This window comes from Mercenaria mercenaria, chromosome 13 (genome assembly GCF_021730395.1).
Source record: "Mercenaria mercenaria strain notata chromosome 13, MADL_Memer_1, whole genome shotgun sequence".
NCBI classification, from domain to species: domain Eukaryota; kingdom Metazoa; phylum Mollusca; class Bivalvia; order Venerida; family Veneridae; genus Mercenaria; species Mercenaria mercenaria.
The window spans coordinates 36,918,670-36,938,004 of record NC_069373.1 but is presented as its reverse complement, the minus strand read 5'-3'; the positions used below and the strand labels follow the sequence as shown (position 1 = coordinate 36,938,004).

The 19,335-nt window shown below is 37.0% G+C and overlaps 1 protein-coding gene across 1 annotated transcript; it reads right to left on the bottom strand.

Moving 5' to 3' along the window:
- Positions 1-8,494: 8,494 nt before the first annotated feature.
- Positions 8,495-19,335, bottom strand: LOC128547890 (uncharacterized). Its single transcript, XM_053521568.1, has 4 exons — positions 19,208-19,335; positions 17,047-17,189; positions 15,668-15,741; positions 8,495-15,010 (listed from the first exon to the last, which is right to left on the bottom strand). Exons 1-4 carry the CDS (start codon positions 19,315-19,317, stop codon positions 14,912-14,914), a joined length of 426 nt encoding a protein of 141 aa, XP_053377543.1. The 5' UTR covers positions 19,318-19,335; the 3' UTR covers positions 8,495-14,911.

The window sequence follows — 19,335 nt, the reverse complement described above, 5'->3', positions numbered from 1 at the left end:
TAGTGTTCATGCGTGAAAATAATTCAGTTTCACATATAAATCAAAGAAATCTTATGCACCTTTTATCAGTGTAACATTACATGCAATGCGCAATGTTACACTTACTCTTATGGCAATATATATGTTGGAAAAAGAAATTTTCTACTGTTTTATTTTGTTAAAAACTATCCGATTATGTGTAATTCATTTTCTTTCGCGTTGACTTGATGTCGCGTGCTAGTGAAAAATGTATTTGGATTTCCCACTTCTAAAACAGTGGGTTTATCAGGATATAATGTATCGTTATGTTTCAGTAATACTTTGAAAGCTTGACATGAAATTCCTTACTTTAGTCACTACAAAATGTACAGATAAAAAGTTATAGGTCTTTTATTCAAACACCCATCCTATTGTCTTTTGTCTGGGTCGTCCAAATGCAGCTTTTAAAGTCATTTTTGCCTCGTTTCTTATACACTGCATTTCACACTGTTTGACATAACTGTTTACCGACACTTAACTTTGAGCACTAATATTTACCCTTGGGGCTAAAATGACTTTTACAGCATCTTTGTCTTTTATAGGAACGTGTTAATTGTTAGACTAGTATATGTTTTTGAATGATGGGTAAAAAGATGCGCTGATCTAATGTTTAATAGATATGTGGACAAAGGACGTATGCTACAATTTGGTGCGAAAATTTTCCCAATAACAGAATTTCTTCAAACTTTGGATATTGAAGGACAATCATCTAAGAAACAAACAAAAAATGAAATAAAAGTCATAGGTCACCGGTATCGAAAAAGAGTTATCTGTCCTTGAAAACGGCATTTCCCCCAAAAATGACGTTTTCAAGGGCAGATAACTCTTTTTCGAATCCGGTGACCTATGATTTTTATTGCATTTTTTTGTTTCTTAGATGATTGGCCTTCAGTATCCAAAGTTTAAAGAAATTCTGTTATTGGGAAAATTTTCGCCCATCTCATATACAGGGAATTCTAGCATACGCCTTTAAAGGATTAAAGTCCCTTTAAAAAAAAACAATTACTGGAATGTAATGTTAGATAATAACATGATAAACACATTGTTTCAAACGGAGAGAAATCCAAATATGATTTTAACTAGTACGGAACAACAATTGAACGCGAAAGGATAGGAATTGTAAGGCCTGGAAATGTGCATCAAAAAGATGTATAGTTATGCTTACAAAAACACTAAAATACACTCCAAACCATTCAAATGTAACAGAAACATCTCGTAGACTTATTTTACATTTTTCCAACAAAAGCATTGTAACGTCATGAAACGTATGTCACTGTGCGGTTGAGTAAGATAAGATTAGATGAATTTATTAGAAGGTAGAATCACACTGGGCTTGCGGATGAGCACCGGATAGCATCCGTAACGCGTAACTCATTCATAAGTCATCCGGTGTATCCTTTAAGAAATTGGAGGCATCCAGGGACAATGGTGCGAAGTTTTGAACAAGCTCAAATTTTTTCCGGAAGGAAATACACCAGATGACTTACGAAAGAGTTAAGAGTTCTACGGATGCGTTACGAATGCTATCCGGAACTCATCGGTAGCCCATCCGGGGCAGTGTGATTCTAGCTTTAACTTGACAAGATATAAAACGATACAGCGTAAGTTGCGGATCGTTCAATGTAAGAATTAAAAAGAAAGTATAACACTGAATTATCTTTCATTCGGGAAAGCCAGATTTAAGAGTACTTGGTGAAATATATTACGATTCTATACTGAAACAAACAAATGTCCCCTATGTATATCATATTACAGCAGAATAAGGTGACAACCATCAAAATTTTAAGGAAAAATCGGCTAAAAATAAGGTGAATCAGCCTCGCACAGAAATCAGTGTAAGTGTAGTGTTGTGTAAGTGTTGTGAGATATTTTTTGTTTCATAATCCAAAGAAGAGTGCCTTTTCGCATTTAAAAAATTACCATTTTCAAAAGACAGCCAAAATTTCAGTATCTGTATAATTGCTGATAGATATTTTAGCTCATTTGTTTGTTTGTTTTTAAAAAAAGAGTTATTGTCATTACTTCGTCGTCGTCGTCTGCGTCGGCGTTTCCTTGTAAGTTTTATTTGTAAGTCAGCTTTTCTCCTAAACTAACAAAGCTATTGCTTTAAAACTTGCAACACTTGTTCACCATCAATAGTTGAATCTGTATATCAAGACTAGTCCATCCTGCTTTGCAGAATAGGCCCTTTTGGCTAGAATACATCAGATTTTGGGTAAGGTTATGTTAGTCATTTCTCAAAGTATCAAGCTATTACTTTAACATTGTTCCCATAAAGTTACTCTCCGCCAAGATCATGACCCTTGGATTTAGAAAAAGATTCTTGGTTAGTTGGTTAGGTCAGCTTTTTTTTAAACAGAAGCTTGCTGTAAATTTGAATTTGTTCCCATCAAAAGATGACCCATTCCAGCAAATAACTCCATCCTCTTATAAAATTGCCCCTTTGGGACAAGACATTCAAATTTCTGGTAAGTTGGTTTGCTGACTCACACTCAAGTATCGAACCTCTGCTTTTTTTTCAAGAATTATTCCCCTTGGACATAGAAAATATGGGTATGACATATTCTAAACAGAGCAAAATATCAGATGAGCGTCTGCACCGCAATGCGGTGCTCTTGTTGGTTTACTCCTAAAAAGATGCGTTCCAATTTGAAAATTAACTGTTTCGCTCTCTTACTAATCATGAAGCTAGTCCAATGTTTTAAATTCAGAATTTTACATACACAATTATATATTATTCTTTACAGCCATTTGCGATATTTGCTATTGCGGTAGCTGAAAATGATAAAAGACTTACAGTGTTCTACTATTTTTAGCTCACCTGAGCACAAGTCTCAAGGTGAGCTTTGTGATCGCCCTGTGTCCTCGCGGCACGGCGTGTCGTCGTCAACAATTTGACTGTTAACACTTAAGGTCACAATTTTTGGTCCATGTCACAATGTTCCCTCAATAAAATCTGCGTGAGTTTGATATTGGGTCATTGGGGCAAAAATAGGTCACCAGTCAATCAAGAAAGTGTTACCTCTAGAGGTCACAGTTTGGCCCATCTAATGAAACTTGTCATTTCCCCTCACTATCCTTGGACGATTTGATAGTAATCTGGGGGAGTCACTCTAACCGGCCTCTTTTTGTTCCATCCAAATTATTCCCCTACCTCCCTCGACGCCATATGCAAAATTCAGGGGAGGTCACTCTAACCGGCCTGTTTTTGTTCCCATCCAAAGTTACTTCCCCTACCTCCCTCGACGCCATTTGCAAAATTCAGGGGAGGTCACTCTAACCGGCCTGTTTTTGTTACCATCCAAAGTTACTTCCCCTACTTCCCTCGACGCCATTTGCAAAATTCAGGGGAGGTCACTCTAACCAGCCTCTTTTTGTTCCCATCCAATGTTACTTCCCCAACCTCCCTCGACGCCATTTGCAAAATTCAGGGGAGGTCACTCTAACCGGCCTCTTTTTGTTCCCATCGAAAGTTACTTCCCCTACCTCCCTCGACGCCATTTGCAAAATTCAGGGGAGGTCACTCTAACCGGCCTGTTTTTGTTACCATCCAAAGTTACTTCCCCTACTTCCCTCGACGCCATTTGCAAAATTCAGAGGAGGTCACTCTAACTGGCCTCTTTGTTCTCATCCAAAGTTCCTTACCCTACCTCCCTCGACGCCATTTGCAAAATTCAGGGGAGGTCACTAACTAGCCTCTTTTTGTTCCCATCCAAAGTTACTTCCCCTACCTCCCTCGACGCCATTTGCAAAATTCAGGGGAGGTCACTCAAAATAGCCACTTTTTGTTCCCTTCCGAAGTTACTTCCCCTACCTCCCCCGACGCCATTTGCAAAATTCGGGGGAGGTCACTAACAGGCCTCTTTTTGTTCACATCCGAAGTTGCTTCCCTTACCTCCCTCGACGCCATTTGCAAAATTCAGGGGAGGTCAATCTAACAGGCCTCTTTTTGTTCCCATCCGAAGTTACTTCCCCTACATCCCTCGACGCCATTTGCAAAATTCGGGGGAGGTCACTCTAACTTGCCTCTTTTTGTTACCATCCGAAGTTACTTCCCCTACCTCCCTCGACGCCATTTGCAAAATTCGGGGGAGGTCACTCTAACAGGCCTCTTTTTGTTCCCTTCCGAAGTTACTTCCCCTACCTCCCTCGACGCCATTTGCGAAATTCGGGGAAGGTCACTCTAACCAGCCTCTTTTTGTTACCATACGAAGCTTCTTCCCCTTCCTCCGTCGACGCCATTTGCAAAATTCAGGGGAGGTCACTCTAACCAGCCTGTTTTTGTTCCCATCCAATGTTACTTCCCCTACCTCCCTCGACGCCATTTGCAAAATTCAGGGGAGGTCACTACTAGCCTTTTTTGTTCCCATCCAAAGTTACTTCCCTACCTCCCTGACGCATTTGCAAAATTCAGGGGAGGTCACTCTAACACGCCCTTTTTGTTACCATACGAGTTACTTCCCCTACCTCCTCGACGCCATTTGCAAAATTCGGGGAGGTCACTAACAGGCCTCTTTTTGTTCCCATCCGAAGTTACTTCCCCTACCTCCCTCGACGCCATTTGCAAAATTCGGGGGAGGTCACTCTAACCGGCCTCTTTTTGTTCCCATCCGAGGTTACTTCCCCTACCTCCCTCGACGCCATTTGCAAAATTCGGGGGAGGTCACTCTAACCGGCCTCTTTTTGTTACCATCCGAAGTTACTTCCCCTACCTCCGTCGACGCCATTTGCAAAATTCAGGGGAGGTCACTCTAAATAGCCACTTTTTGTTCCCTTCCAAAGTTACTTCCCCTACCTCCCTCGACGCCATTTGCAAAATTCAGGGGAGGTCACTAACTAGCCTCTTTTTGTTCCCATCCAAAGTTACTTCCCCTACCTCCCTCGACGCCATTTGCAAAATTCAGGGGAGGTCACTCGAAATAGCCACTTTTTGTTCCCTTCCGAAGTTACTTCCCCTACCTCCCCCGACGCCATTTGCAAAATTCGGGGGAGGTCACTCTAACAGGCCTCTTTTTGTTCACATCCGAAGTTGCTTCCCTTACCTCCCTCGACGCCATTTGCAAAATTCAGGGGAGGTCAATCTAACAGGCCTCTTTTTGTTCCCATCCAAAGTTACTTCCCCTACCTCCCTCGATGCCATTTGCAAAATTCAGGGGAGGTCACTCTAACTTGCCTCTTTTTGTTACCATCCAAAGTTACTTCCCATACCTCCCTTGACGTCCATTTGCAAAATTCGGGGAGGTCACTCTAACGGGCCTCTTTTTGTTCCCTCCGAGTTACTTCCCCTATCTCCTCGACGCCATTTGCAAATTCAGGGGAGGTCACTCTTACTAGCCTCTTTGTTCCCATCCAGTTACTTCCCCAACCTCCCTCGATGCCATTTGCAAAATTCAGGGGAGGTCACTCTAATCGGCCTGTTTTTGTTCCCATCCAAAGTTACTTCCCCTACCTCCCTCGACGCCATTTGCAAAATTCAGGGGAGGTCACTCTAACCAGCCTCTTTTTGTTCCCATCCAAAGTTACTTCCCCTACCTCCCTCGACGCCATTTGCAAAATTCAGGGGAGGTCACTCTAACCAGCCTCTTTTTGTTCCCATCCAAAGTTACTTCCCCTACCTCCCTCGATGCCATTTGCAAAATTCAGGGGAGGTCACTCTAACCGGCCTGTTTTTGTTCCCATCCAAAGTTACTTCCCCTACCTCCCTTGACGTCATTTGCAAAATTCAGGGGAGGTCACTCTTAACTAGCCACTTTTTCTTCCCATCCAGTTACTTCCCCTACCTCCGTCGACGCCATTTGCAAAATTCAGGGGAGGTCACTCTTACTAGCCTCTTTTTGTTACCATCCAAAGTAACTTTCCCTACCTCCCTTGACGCCATTTACAAAATTCGGGGGAGGTCACTCTAACCGGCCTGTTTTTTTTACCATCCAAAAGAACTTCCCCTACCTCCCTTGACGCCATTTGCAAAACTCAGGGGAGGTCACTCTAACCGGCCTCTTTTTGTTCCCATCCAAAGTTACTTCCCCTACCTCCGACGCCATTTGCAAAATTCAGGGGAGGTCACTCTAACCAGCCTCTTTTTGTTCCCATCCAAAGTTACTTCCCCTACCTCCCTCGACGCCATTTGCAAAATTCAGGGGAGGTCACTCTAACCAGCCTCTTTTTGTTCCCATCCAAAGTTACTTCCCCTACCTCCCTTGACGTCATTTGCAAAATTCAGGGGAGGTCACTCTTAACTAGCCACTTTTTCTTCCCATCCAGTTACTTCCCCTACCTCCCTCGACGCCATTTGCAAAATTCAGGGGAGGTCACTCTAACTAGCCTCTTTTTGTTCCCATCCAAAGTTACTTCCCCTTCGTCCCTCGATGCCATTTGCAAAATTCAGGGGAGGTCACTCTAACCGGCCTGTTTTTGTTGCCATCAAAAGTTACTTCCCCTACCTCCCTTGACGTCATTTGCAAAATTCAGGGAAGGTCACTCTTAACTAGCGACTTTTTCTTCCCATCCAGTTACTTCCCCTACCTCCCTCGACGCCATTTGCAAAATTCAGGGGAGGTCACTCTTAACTAGCCACTTTTTCTTCCCATCCAGTTACTTCCCCTACCTCCCTCAACGCCATTTGCAAAATTCAGGGGAGGTCACTCTAACTAGCCTCTTTTTGTTCCCATCCAAAGTTACTTCCCCTTCGTCCCTCGATGCCATTTGCAAAATTCAGGGGAGGTCACTCTAACCGGCCTGTTTTTGTTACCATCTAAAGTTACTTCCCCTACCTCCCTTGACGTCATTTGCAAAATTCAGGGAAGGTCACTCTTAACTAGCGACTTTTTCTTCCCATCCAGTTACTTCCCCTACCTCCCTCGACGCCATTTGCAAAATTCAGGGGAGGTCACTCTTAACTAGCCACTTTTTCTTCCCATCCAGTTACTTCCCCTATCTCCCTCGACGCCATTTGCAAAATTCAGGGGAGGTCACCCTTAACTAGCCACTTTTTCTTCCCATCCAGTTACTTCCCCTACCTCCCTCGATGCCATTTGCAAATTTCAGGGGAGGTCACTCTTACTAGCCTCTTTTTGTTCCCATCCAGTTACTTCCCCAACCTCCCTCGACGCCATTTGCAAAATTCAGGGGGAGGTCACTCTAACCGGCCTGTTTTTGTTACCATCCAAAGTTACTTTCCCTATCTCCCTTGATGCCATTTGCAAAATTCAGGGGAGGTCACTCTAACCGGCCTCTTTTTGTTCCCATCAAAAGTTACTTCCCCTACCTCCCTAGACGCCATTTGCAAAATTCAGGGGAGGTCACTCTAACCGGCCTGTTTTTGTTACCATCCAAAGTTACTTCCCCTACCTCCCTTGATGCCATTTGCAAAATTCAGGGGAGGTCACTCTAACCGGCCTCTTTTTGTTCCCATCCAAAGTTACTTCCCCTACCTCCTTCGTCACTCTAATCGGCCTTTTTGTTTCCATCCAAAATTTGCAAAATAAAGATGTCACTCTTACTGGGCAAAAGTCAACATTTATAAAATGAAACCGTGGGGGCACAGGGCAAAAATTAGCTTAACAGTAAAGGCACAGTACAAAAACAAGCTAATTAGCATTGGGCGGAAAAACGAAATTAAACAGGCATAACGATGGGGTCTTTTGTTTATGTCAATTTTTTGCTCCTCCCCCTCTGAGTGTGTTTTCGTCCAACTCTCCAGCTGGTAAGGGAGTTTTCTGAAACTTCTTAAATCTTGTGTTTTTGCAAACTGTTTAACAGATTGTGAAAAGCACCATTTTGCAGCTTGTGATTCGAATTACAAAATCAATTTTTATTTTGCTATAAAAGATTTGTATGGAACCCGCTTGCTTTCTGAGAAAGAGTTTGTTTTGGGGCATTTTATGATTGGAAATTTAATAATACAGTCTAATCTGCACACTGAAATATGAATTGCTGTACTTTGCATTTTGGAGTTCAAATTGAAAAAATGAGTTTCATTTTGGGGTTCACAATATATATGAACAATAATTTGCTTTCCGAAGAAGGTGGTAATTTTTTGTTTTTTAGGCTTTGAAATTCAACATTTCAATCTAATTTTCATAAAAATGCAAACTGCAAATCATTTTGCATTTTGTAGTTCAAAGTGCAAAACTGATTTTTACTTTGCTATTCAAGACATATAAACGGAACCAAATTCGCACATGCGTAACTAGGCTTGGTACTGCTAATATTTACAAGGTTTGATGGAAATCTGGCAAATAATTGCTGAGAAACAGCCCAGACAAATTCTGTCTACCAACGGACCAGAATCCAGTATAGCCCCTAGATACATAATCAAGACTGAAACTTTATCCATACACACATAATCTCAACATTTCTTATCTCAAATGATTGCAGAAAACAGAGAAAGACTAAATCATGTAGGACATGCTGAAAAAAATGTGCTGAAACAAATTATTAAGTCTAAATCTGGGTAAAATAAGAAAAAACAACCATCTTTATTGGAAAACGATTTATCCAAAAAGGAAAAAACAGGCTTTAAAATATCAACAAATAGGATTCACTAACCAATTTTACATCTGTCAAAGAAAAGTAAATAACCAAACAAAGTCACATTTTACTTCATAGAAAGACTTGAAAATTTTTCCTAGTTCTATTTGTAAGGTATTTACATTATATAATAGAATGTTCTGTACAAATAAATAATATTTCTTTCAAAGGAATTTAAAAAGTAAGTGAAAGTCAAAAACATTTTAATTGCTAACATAATCTAACTTAGACAATGGCTAAATTAGCTAGCTTGTGACAAAAATTTAGACTTGCTAAGTGTTCCGTTCAGTCATTCTAAAACCATACATTCTTCAACAAGCATCGCTGAAATCCCAGCATAAGAAAGTATTCATCATAAAACTACTTTTAAGGTCCCTTTTACTAAACAGGGAAAACTTTAAAGAATGAAAAAATACCTATGAGTTCTATGTTACTGAGAAATCATTTAATTTCATGTATACACTATTTTATAGTTTAGGCAAAAAAAAAAAAAAATGTCATGGGATACAATTTCATGGATTTCCAATTTTAAATATAAAACTAGAGATGCTTTTGAGAAAAGCGCATGTCTTCCAAAACTGCCTAATCATCTAAATATTAAGTCGGTCTTTATATACGGTTTACTTAGAGCACATGCGCATGCGCTTTTTTGACACCAAAAGGACCCCTATGCTACTTTTAAAAGTAGTATAGGGGTCCTTTTGAGGTCAATAATGCGCAAGAAATCGGAACGTTTTTTTGGTAATTCAAGGGCCATAATTCAGAAGTTTGACTAGTTATCGAACTTGGCTGAGCACTTATTGGCAAACACATTTTGTTCAATTTTGGTGAAAATTGGATGAGAAATGTTCGTCTTAGAGTGCGGACAAGCTTTGTGAGAGACACACACACAGACAGGAGTAAATCAATATGTCTCCCACACCTCTGTGTGGTGGGAGACATAATAATTGGAAATTGTACCTGTTTGTTGGAATTTAATTTTGTGGATATACTCAACCGAGAAAATTAGTCCACTACTCATATAACGGATTTCACAGTATCTGACTGTTCATGATATTCATTATCTGGTTTACACGAACTTATGTTGCCAATTTTTCTTCCTATTATATATCAACCTATTTCACATGTTTCCCCACAGTTCAATCATAGATAGAAAATATTTGTTTGTTTCAGTGTAAAATTGAAATATCTTTCACAAGTGAACATCATATGCAATATTTTCACGAGTGGCATACAAGTGAAAATATATAATATGGTGTTCATTAGTGAAAGTTACTTTGATCTTACATGCAAAACAATAAAAAACCTTTTTATTTCATGTTTTGACTAAATACACCCATTTTATAGTTTCTTACCAGTGAAAATTATATTTGATTTTTTTTCACTGTGAAAATACCAGATATATTTCACTCTTAGTTTTCTATAATTCAGTGAAAAATTTGTCATAAATGTTTGATTACTACTGGTAGATAAGAAGAATTTCAACATTCACATCAAATTAGTTTCAGGCAAATACTTCTAAAATTGAAATCTAAAGCTGGGTTGTCATTTAAAGACTTGAACACCGAGAGATTTCTCTGGCTGTTTTGTTTGAAAACCAGTCTATTTCAAAGAAAACTGACCAAAAAAAATAATAAAAGAATCGACATACTTTCTGATTCAAACTGACTTAATCCATAAAATTTTTACTTTGGCAAAATTACAAGAGGAGAGTATGGCTCAAAATATGGACATAGATTTACAAACTTTTCCGTACAATCATTTCTTCTCACATACATTTCTGTATTTTATACAAGAACCTTTCTCTCTTTCTATTACACTATCAAAATTGTAACATGGTATAATACACTTAAATGCATGCAAAAAATGATGCTGCTATATACATGTAAATACAATTTACTAAACTCTTGGGTATAAACAACAAACTATTGCACTGCAAAAATGTTAAATTATGAACAATAACATTTAAAATGGGCGTAACATATTTGTAAAACAAACACATTCAATATGGAAACTATGAATAAGAATATATGTAATAAATTATTTCAGTGAAAAAATATACACATCACTCTTATAATGAAAATAGAGGCATCTACAGGAAAAATGTGCAGTGACAATTCTAGTTACATTTAAGTGAAGCAGACCTACAAGTATTCTGTAAGAGAACAGTTTCATAATCTGTCAATTATATTTCCTAAAATTATAGGGATAAATATTGGATTTTTTTTATCAAAATCACTGAAAGGTTTTGCAACATGAGCTCGACACATGAATCAGTGAAATATGGTCAAAAAAAGTAATTGCTTTAACCTTTACCATGCTGGACACAATTGGTTTTGACTTTGCGACCAGTGCAGATCATTATCAGCCTGCACATCCATGCAGTCTGATCATGATCTGCACTGTTCGCTATTCTGCCAGTAATTTTTTGGAAAGCACACCTTTCAACATTTAATGGTAATGTCCAAATCAGAAATGGACAAGTTCATTATAGAAATTTCGCAGGGTAAGGGTTAAAATTATGTGTCATGAAAAGACTTACTTACATTAATACGAATAGAAGAACTGGTTAGCAAGTATTTAATCTCTTTATTTATAAGTGAAGGATAAATAGTTAAAATATCAAATCTGCACTTTTCACTTCAAAAAATACACTTAAATATCTTAAAATAAAAATTATCTGATAATAATCATGTATTCAGAATTTAGGAAAATACAGGTCCTTCAAAAATATAGAAAATCTCTCAGGAATATAGGCAATGGCAATCTGACTAAAATACATCTCCTATTACGCTACGCATAGGATCTGAAAACGACCTATTCATTGCCTCGTTCTGGCGACCCTTTCGCTAGCCAATCAGGGCCTAACTTACAACATCTTGCAAATCTACCTGTAGCCTTGACTTTTGATATTTACAATTCTAATATCGTAAGGTATCAGTTAGCCGGTTAGCTCAGTCGGTAGGCCACTTGCTTTGTAAGCGAGGGATCCCGGGTTTGAGCCCTGGAATGACTGCACATTTTTCTTACTCTTCGACATTTGAACAAGTCGTCTGGTTGGATAAAATAAAAATAGCAATACTGGAAATCCAAAATATACAGAAGACGAATGTGAATGGGTCGTTCTCAGATCTTCGTTTAGAAGATCAAGTACTTAAGTCAGATTGTAGGCAATGGTTGACCACCTGTGAAGACGTAAGCTTGCTTGCAAAACTACATTAGGATAATATGAAAACATACACCACAATCAATTAACACATATTTAAATGTAGGGAATTTTCTGTAACATTCAAGTAAACTTTGAAATTACAATAAAATCACAGGGAGTAAGACTGTGTTAATCTAGACATTTAACAAATTAAGCAATATAGGCCATCACAATATATTATACTTTCTAAACATTAGATGGAAATACATGTACAACAAATCTAGGTACAGGAATATAGATTTCAATGCAAACACTTTAAATTTAAAAACGAAATCACTTTTAAGAGGTCTTGATCAATTATATCTTTGAAGAACAGATTGTGAAAACCTATAAAATCAAACTATTAACTTTTTACTGCACACAAGGCATAGCTGATTAAAAAGAAAGTTACCGGTACGTATAAATAACAGAAATTTTGTTTTCTCATATTTTTTCCAATTTCATTTCATTTCTGTAAGTGATGGACACCACCAGTGCTCTGTTATACTAACAGTTACAAATCTATACAAAATTTCTAATTGAGTGCAATGAAAAACAAATGCCATCTGTGCAAAAATCTACTGTAAATGCTGATTACAAATACATGAAAATCACTGATCACACGTTTGTTTAGGTAACACAGGAATACTTTATATTTTGGCAACATCTATAGGCTTCTATTTATCTTTGGTTTACAACTGGCAATAAGTAAATAAATAAGACCTATATTTGGTTTATAATCTGATTTACCATGTTTCAGAGTTCAATCATGCAGGAATTGAACCATGATTACTGAGCAGAGTGGTTAAATATTGAATCATCTGAACAATGAACCTTGGTTTATCAAACTATGAATCACAAAATGGTATATATTTTCACTTTAACCCTTATCATGCTGGACATGATTTATTCTGCCTTTGCAAACAGTGCAGATCATGATCAGCACTGTTCGCCATTCAGTCAGTATCTTTTTGGTAAGCACCCCTTTTAACATTTAATGGTACTCTCCAAATTGAAAGATGGACAAGTTCATTATAGAAATTTAACAGTTTAAGTGATAAAAATTATGCTATATTAGAATAAAGCTATTACTTCTGCACCAATATTGTAAAAAAAAAAAAATACCATTTTGTAATAACTATTTAATATGTTCCTAAAAATAGTAACAAAAATTAATACATGTTTTTTTTTCATTAACATAGCAGACTACACTTTTTAAAATGTTCACAGACAAAAATGTTAACTAGATGGTGTTTTTCAAGTATATGTACAGTTATGCCAAGTTATATGATCAAGTTCATGCACAAACAGGGTTTTTAAAGAGCTTGTATGATTTTCTATTTTTACTAAAGTTTGAGGGCCTTTTAATGTGTTAACAACTGTAAACAAATTAACCTCAAATTTACAATACTGTAGAAACAGGATTGAATAATCTCCAAAAATACAAGATAAATGTGAAATGTACATAATCAGTGATATTGTCAACATTTAGGAAAATGCAGTGAATTGTAATTTCTCCCTTAGTTGATAGTATTCTCCTTGTGTCAATGATATTCACTGTTCCTCAATATGGTATTTCTATAATGATGCTCTAAGTGAAGGTTTCTAAGCAAAGGACAGTCACATTCTATATACAGAAGGCAGCACATAGGGGAGCACCACATATCCACAGAAAACTATTTACAACATCATCAAGTAATTCAATTTCTGACCCCTCTACCACAAAATTGAGAAAGCATGTATTATTCTGATGATGTACCGACAGAGCTACCAAACAACATACATTTCATTATAAATTGTGACTGTAACATGCTACCAAAGTTAACATTTTAAGTTTTTCATTTAAAACTATGATAATAACATCACTAAAGAATGTTATCAACTTCATATGATTCCAGTTAACAGAAAGATTTTAATTCTATTGCAACCTTTCATTTCTATCAGTCTTATAAAAAGAACAAACTTTAATTAAATCTGCCATTTCATATCTATCAAAAGGCAGGGACTTCTGAAATCCCAATATAATAAAACTACAAATATTTGGTCATTAAGTAAGGGACTATTCTTTCAGTTAAAAAAATCTTCATGGAGTAAAAAATAACAAAGTTTGAAGGTATATTATAAACTTAGGATATACAACAGAAACAAAATAGATGTACATTTATCATACAATATACCAAATGGCAAGTCTTATATTATCAGTATAGAAAACACCACGTTTCTCACAAAAAGCAAATCAGCAAAGAAGTTGTGTTGCTATTTCCAACCTATGAAACTGGCATTGCTTCTGCAATCCCAATACTAAACATACACTTGTACAACTTGTATGTTTAAATGCTTTATGAAGTGTCATTGCTATGATGCCATTTAAAGGTGGTATGGTGTAGAGGTAACAATGCTTGACTAGCTACGATTGCTTGCATACCACACATTGCTGAGATATAATGTTCATTACTCAATATCCATAGAAAACTTGCAGGGCATGTGACTTTAAAATGTTTTTTTCTATTCCAACAACTGGCCTTTACTGACCATTTAGAGATCTATTATTTCTAAGTAACCAACATCAGACCAACTTAATTAATGGGAAAGAAAGAGAAAATAAAACTGTAAATATAATATATATATAATGGTTTAGTAATTTCCATTCTGGTATGAAACACATGGTTGTCTTAAAAATATGCGGGCCTTATATCTTATACCATAATCTTAACTCCTTAACAGCAATTTATATCTTTAATAGTTAATTTCATTTTTCATAAACAGCAATAAATATACATTATTAATTCAATCTGGATCACAACTTTCCTTTTTATATTACTATGTAGTCACATGGAACCCACAGCTACAGTGAGTTATAGCAAAAATATATACAACAAAACAAAAACAAACCACATTCTTTTCTTTGGCACATTTTAGTGATCTGTTCTTTAACATGCAAATTCCGTATATAAACCAGATAGTGTTTAGACACCTAAATCTGACATCTTTAAACATTTCGCCATTAACGTTAACTTTAAGGAGTTTTTTTGCAAACATTTTGGAGCGAAATATCAATTCCTATGAATGTAAAATACACAGAGCAAACAGTGTGGTCAAAAACAGGTGGTTCATCATTTCTTCTGCATGAAAATACTCTTGAAGGGAATGTGCTGCTTTTCTACTATTGTTTTATCATCACCGGTTGCTAAGCAGAATGGTTGCTATGGAGACAAGGACAACAATCACCATGGAAACAGGATGTGTTAGAGCTGCTGCACATTTATCTGTATTTTCCTATAAAATATTGATAAACATACCAATAATATATTCTAATAAAATGCCATACATGTACTAAAGTCTGCAAATGACTAGCTGTATATCTTGACTCTATGTGTATTTATATATTTCATCTCTATGACCAGCACCATAACAAGGATGTATATATCACACTTCTTCTCATTTGTATGATTCATATAAATAGTGTTTTTAAGCAATGTAAACTTCATAAATATTACTAAAATCAATAACCTTATTTATTACCGACTGGGGAAATGGTACCCTGCATTTTCTAAAATATAAAATTTCACTGTAAGACATGAAATTTTTTTTTTCGGAGTTCATGCAAAATAAATGATAGATAAAGGATCTGCAAATGCATGAATGGTGCATTTAACATTAAAATCAGGTTCCTGGCCATTCTGTTCACAAGACAGAACAACTGTGACGTCATCTAAGGAACGTTCTATCTATACATGAACGTCGCCGACCCATTATCACTAAGCAGGGTTGTTGCATCTTTGGCGCCTTTCCTTTTGCTGTTCATACAAAATGAATGTCAAAACTTCAAATGGAAAAGAAAACAGTGATTGTAAATATTACTTGATGACTTGTGTTCCGACATGACTAACACTCAACTTGAATTAATAGATTTACAAAGACAGAGTGACATACCATTGGATGACTATCATAACAGTGACTTGTAGATTTTCTGTATCTTGGCTTCATATGACAAAAATGTGCATCAACTGGAATAGACGAAATAATTCAAATGCAGACATGATGAAAGTTACTTCCAAGTGAAAATATTAACCGACACAAAAAGGACCAACAGACCTTCTGTAACATCCTTTAGTATTTAAAACTGAACTACCTATTTAGAAGATTTGAAGATTTTTCTATTTTTATCTCTGGTGGTCATGGTATTTGATGAATCAGATTAATTTGATAAATCTTGGCAAGAGCAACCCAATAAACATTTGTGTGATCAGACAAGTTGTTCCTGACAAAAAGATTTTAAAGTCTCTACTTCACACACTTAGGAAAATATGACCACACACTACGTGCTTTTTGAAAAATCGGTGTCGCCTAAAAACATTTATTTGAAATTATTATGAAACCGAGTCAGTGCTCTAGTAAATGTTGTTGAAAATTTTTCAATTGCTGCTCGACTATTCAAAATATTGTCCCAGAAGCAGGAAAATATTACCCAAATGTTAAAATATCTAAAGAGTTTTAAGTTCAAAAGGGGACAAAATCTGATCAAAATGCATGTCAGAGTTATGGGACTTGATGCTACCAACTAGTTTTATAACTCCGAAGGCACATGTGAAGTTTCAACTTAATATCTGCATTTGTTCTGCAGATAATAACTTGCATGCAAAACTTAACCAAAATTTTCTAAGTCCAAAAGGGGGCATAATTTGCCCAAAATACATGTCAGAGTTACGGGACCTAATCCAGTGAGGTTGGTAATTGATCTCGAAAACGAAAAAATAATTTTCAAATCTATATGCCTTTAAGTAATAGCTGTACGTACTTGCACGCAAAACTTAACAAGGATTTTCTAAGTCCAAAGGGGCATAATTTGGCCAAAATGCAGGTCAGAGTTATGGGACTTGATGCTACCAACTAGTTTTATATCCACGAAGACACATGTGAAGTTTCAAATCAATATCTGCATTAGTTTTGGAGATACTAACTTGCATGTAAAACTTTAACCAGGATTTTTTAAGTCCAAAAGGGGGCATAATTTGCTAAAAATACATGTCAGAGTTATGGAACTTGACCCAGTGAGGTTGGTAATTCACCTAGAAAAAGAAAAAATAAGTTTCAAAGCTATATGCCTTTAAATGACAGCTGTATGTACTAGCATGCAAAACTTTAACCAAGGTGTGATGCCGACACCAGGGTGAGTAGAATAGCTTGAATAGTGTCGAGCCAAAAATAATTGGCCATTACAGTCCTGACAAAATGCACGAGTCACCTTGATGCTGCTGATCTACTTATATTCATAATTGGACCTGGCAAAAATCAGATATATTGGGGCCTACCTTCCTCTTCCGAGGGCTCGATTGGCTCCTGTATGAGATCTTTTGGGTTGATTTTCTGTCTACACTTGTCACAGCCATCTTTCTCTGCATGACTGATCACCATCACCAAGTTTGTGTCATTCACACTATGGACTACAAACTCTCTGTGAAATTAAATATATAATCATACATACTTTTCCCCTCCACACTATGAACTATAAACTCTCTGTGAAATTACATATAACAAACATAATCATACAAATTTGTCCTCTTCACACTATGAAACATAAATTCACTGAGGAAATACATACATGTAACCAGAGCTGCTTTTGAGAAAAGCACATGTCTCCCACAACTGCCTAATCATCTGAATAGTATGTCTTGTCTTTATATATACACATATAGTGAGTATAGATGGGCTTGTATGAATGGTTTGGTAATTTTTGGTCATGTCAGTCTTGATGGACTTGTATGAACAGTTCGGTAATTTTTGGTCATGTCAGTCTCGATGGGCTTGTATGAATGGTTTGGTAATTTTTGGTCATGTCAGTCTCGATGGACTTGTATGAATGGTTTGGTAATTTTTGGTCATGTCAGTCTCGATGGACTTGTATGAATGGTTTGGTAATTTTTGGTCATGTCAGTCTCGATGGGCTTGTATGAATGGTTTGGTAATTTTTGGTCATGTCAGTCTCGATGGGCTTGTATGAATGGTTTGGTAATTTTTGGTGATGTCAGTCTCGATGTACTTGTATGAATGGTTCCAAAATTTTTGGTCATGTCAGTCTCAATGGGCTTGTATGAATTGTTCCATAATTTTTGGTCATGTCAGTCTCGATGTATGAATGGTTTGGTAATTTTTGGTCATGTCAGTCTCGATGGACTTGTATGAATGGTTTGGTAATTTTTGGTAATGTCAGTCTCGATGGACTTGTATGAATGGTTTGGTAATTTTTGGTCATGTCAGTCTCGATGGGCTTGTATGAATGGTTTGGTAATTTTTGGTCATGTCAGTCTCGATGGGCTTGTATGAATGGTTTGGTAATTTTTGGTCATGTCAGTCTCGATGTAGTTGTATGAATGGTTCCAGAATTTTTGGTCATGTCAGTCTCGATGGGCTTGTATGAATGGTTTGGTAATTTTTGGTCATGTCAGTCTCGATGTACTTGTATGAATGGTTCCAGAATTTTTGGTCATGTCAGTCTCAATGGGCTTGTATGAATGGTTCCATAATTTTTGGTCATGTCAGTCTCGATGGGCTTGTATGAATGGTTTGGTAATTTTTGGTCATGTCAGTCTCGATGTACTTGTATGAATGGTTCCAAAATTTTTGGTCATGTCAGTCTCAATGGGCTTGTATGAATGGTTCCATAATTTTTGGTTAAGGGTCATTATTCTGAAGTGCCTGGGCCTATTTGGCTAGTTATTGAACTTGGCCGAGTTATTGGCAAGCACATTTTATTCAAGTTTGGTGAAGATTGGATGAGAAATGTTCGACTTAAAGTGCGGACAGACAGACAGACAGACAAATTGGATTAAATCAATGTCTCCCATACCACTGTGTGGTGGGAGACATAATAATACAACTTTGTTCCCTCCATACAAAGAACAACATGCACCCTGTTGTGTAACACAGAATATATGTAATCATACATAATTGTTCCCTCAACAGGATGAACTATAAATTCCCTGTGGAATGGCATATATAGGTTATCATACAAATTTGTCCCCTCCACTTTATAAACTAAAAACTCTCTGTGGAATTACATATACATATAATCATGTTAAGTTTGTCTCCTCAACAAGATGATTTTTGTTTGTTTGTTTTGGGTTAAAGCCGTTTTTCAACAGTATTTCAGTTATGTAACAGCGGGCAGTTAACCTAACCAGTGTTCCTGGATTCTGTACCAGTACAAACCTGTTCTCTGCAAGTAACTGCCAACATCCCCACATGAATCAGAAGCGGAGGACGAATGATTTTAGACACAATGCCTTTTATCAAATCATCACAGAGAACATACTGCCCGCCCGAGGATCCAACTCACAACCCCGCGACCCATAGATCTGCGCTCTCCCTATTGAGCTAAGCGGTGGGACTAGATTCCCTGTGGAATTACAAATATATAATCTACTATACATTATATCTATACTTTACATCAATGTACAAGCAAACAAAACATACCTTGAGCAGTTGATATTTCTGACTTCACAATCTGTCTGACCTTCCAGATACTGAAGGTCTGAGAAATAATACTGTGCTTGTTTCTTCACACACTCTCTTGTCTTGGCCATGTTAAAAAACTCATCTTC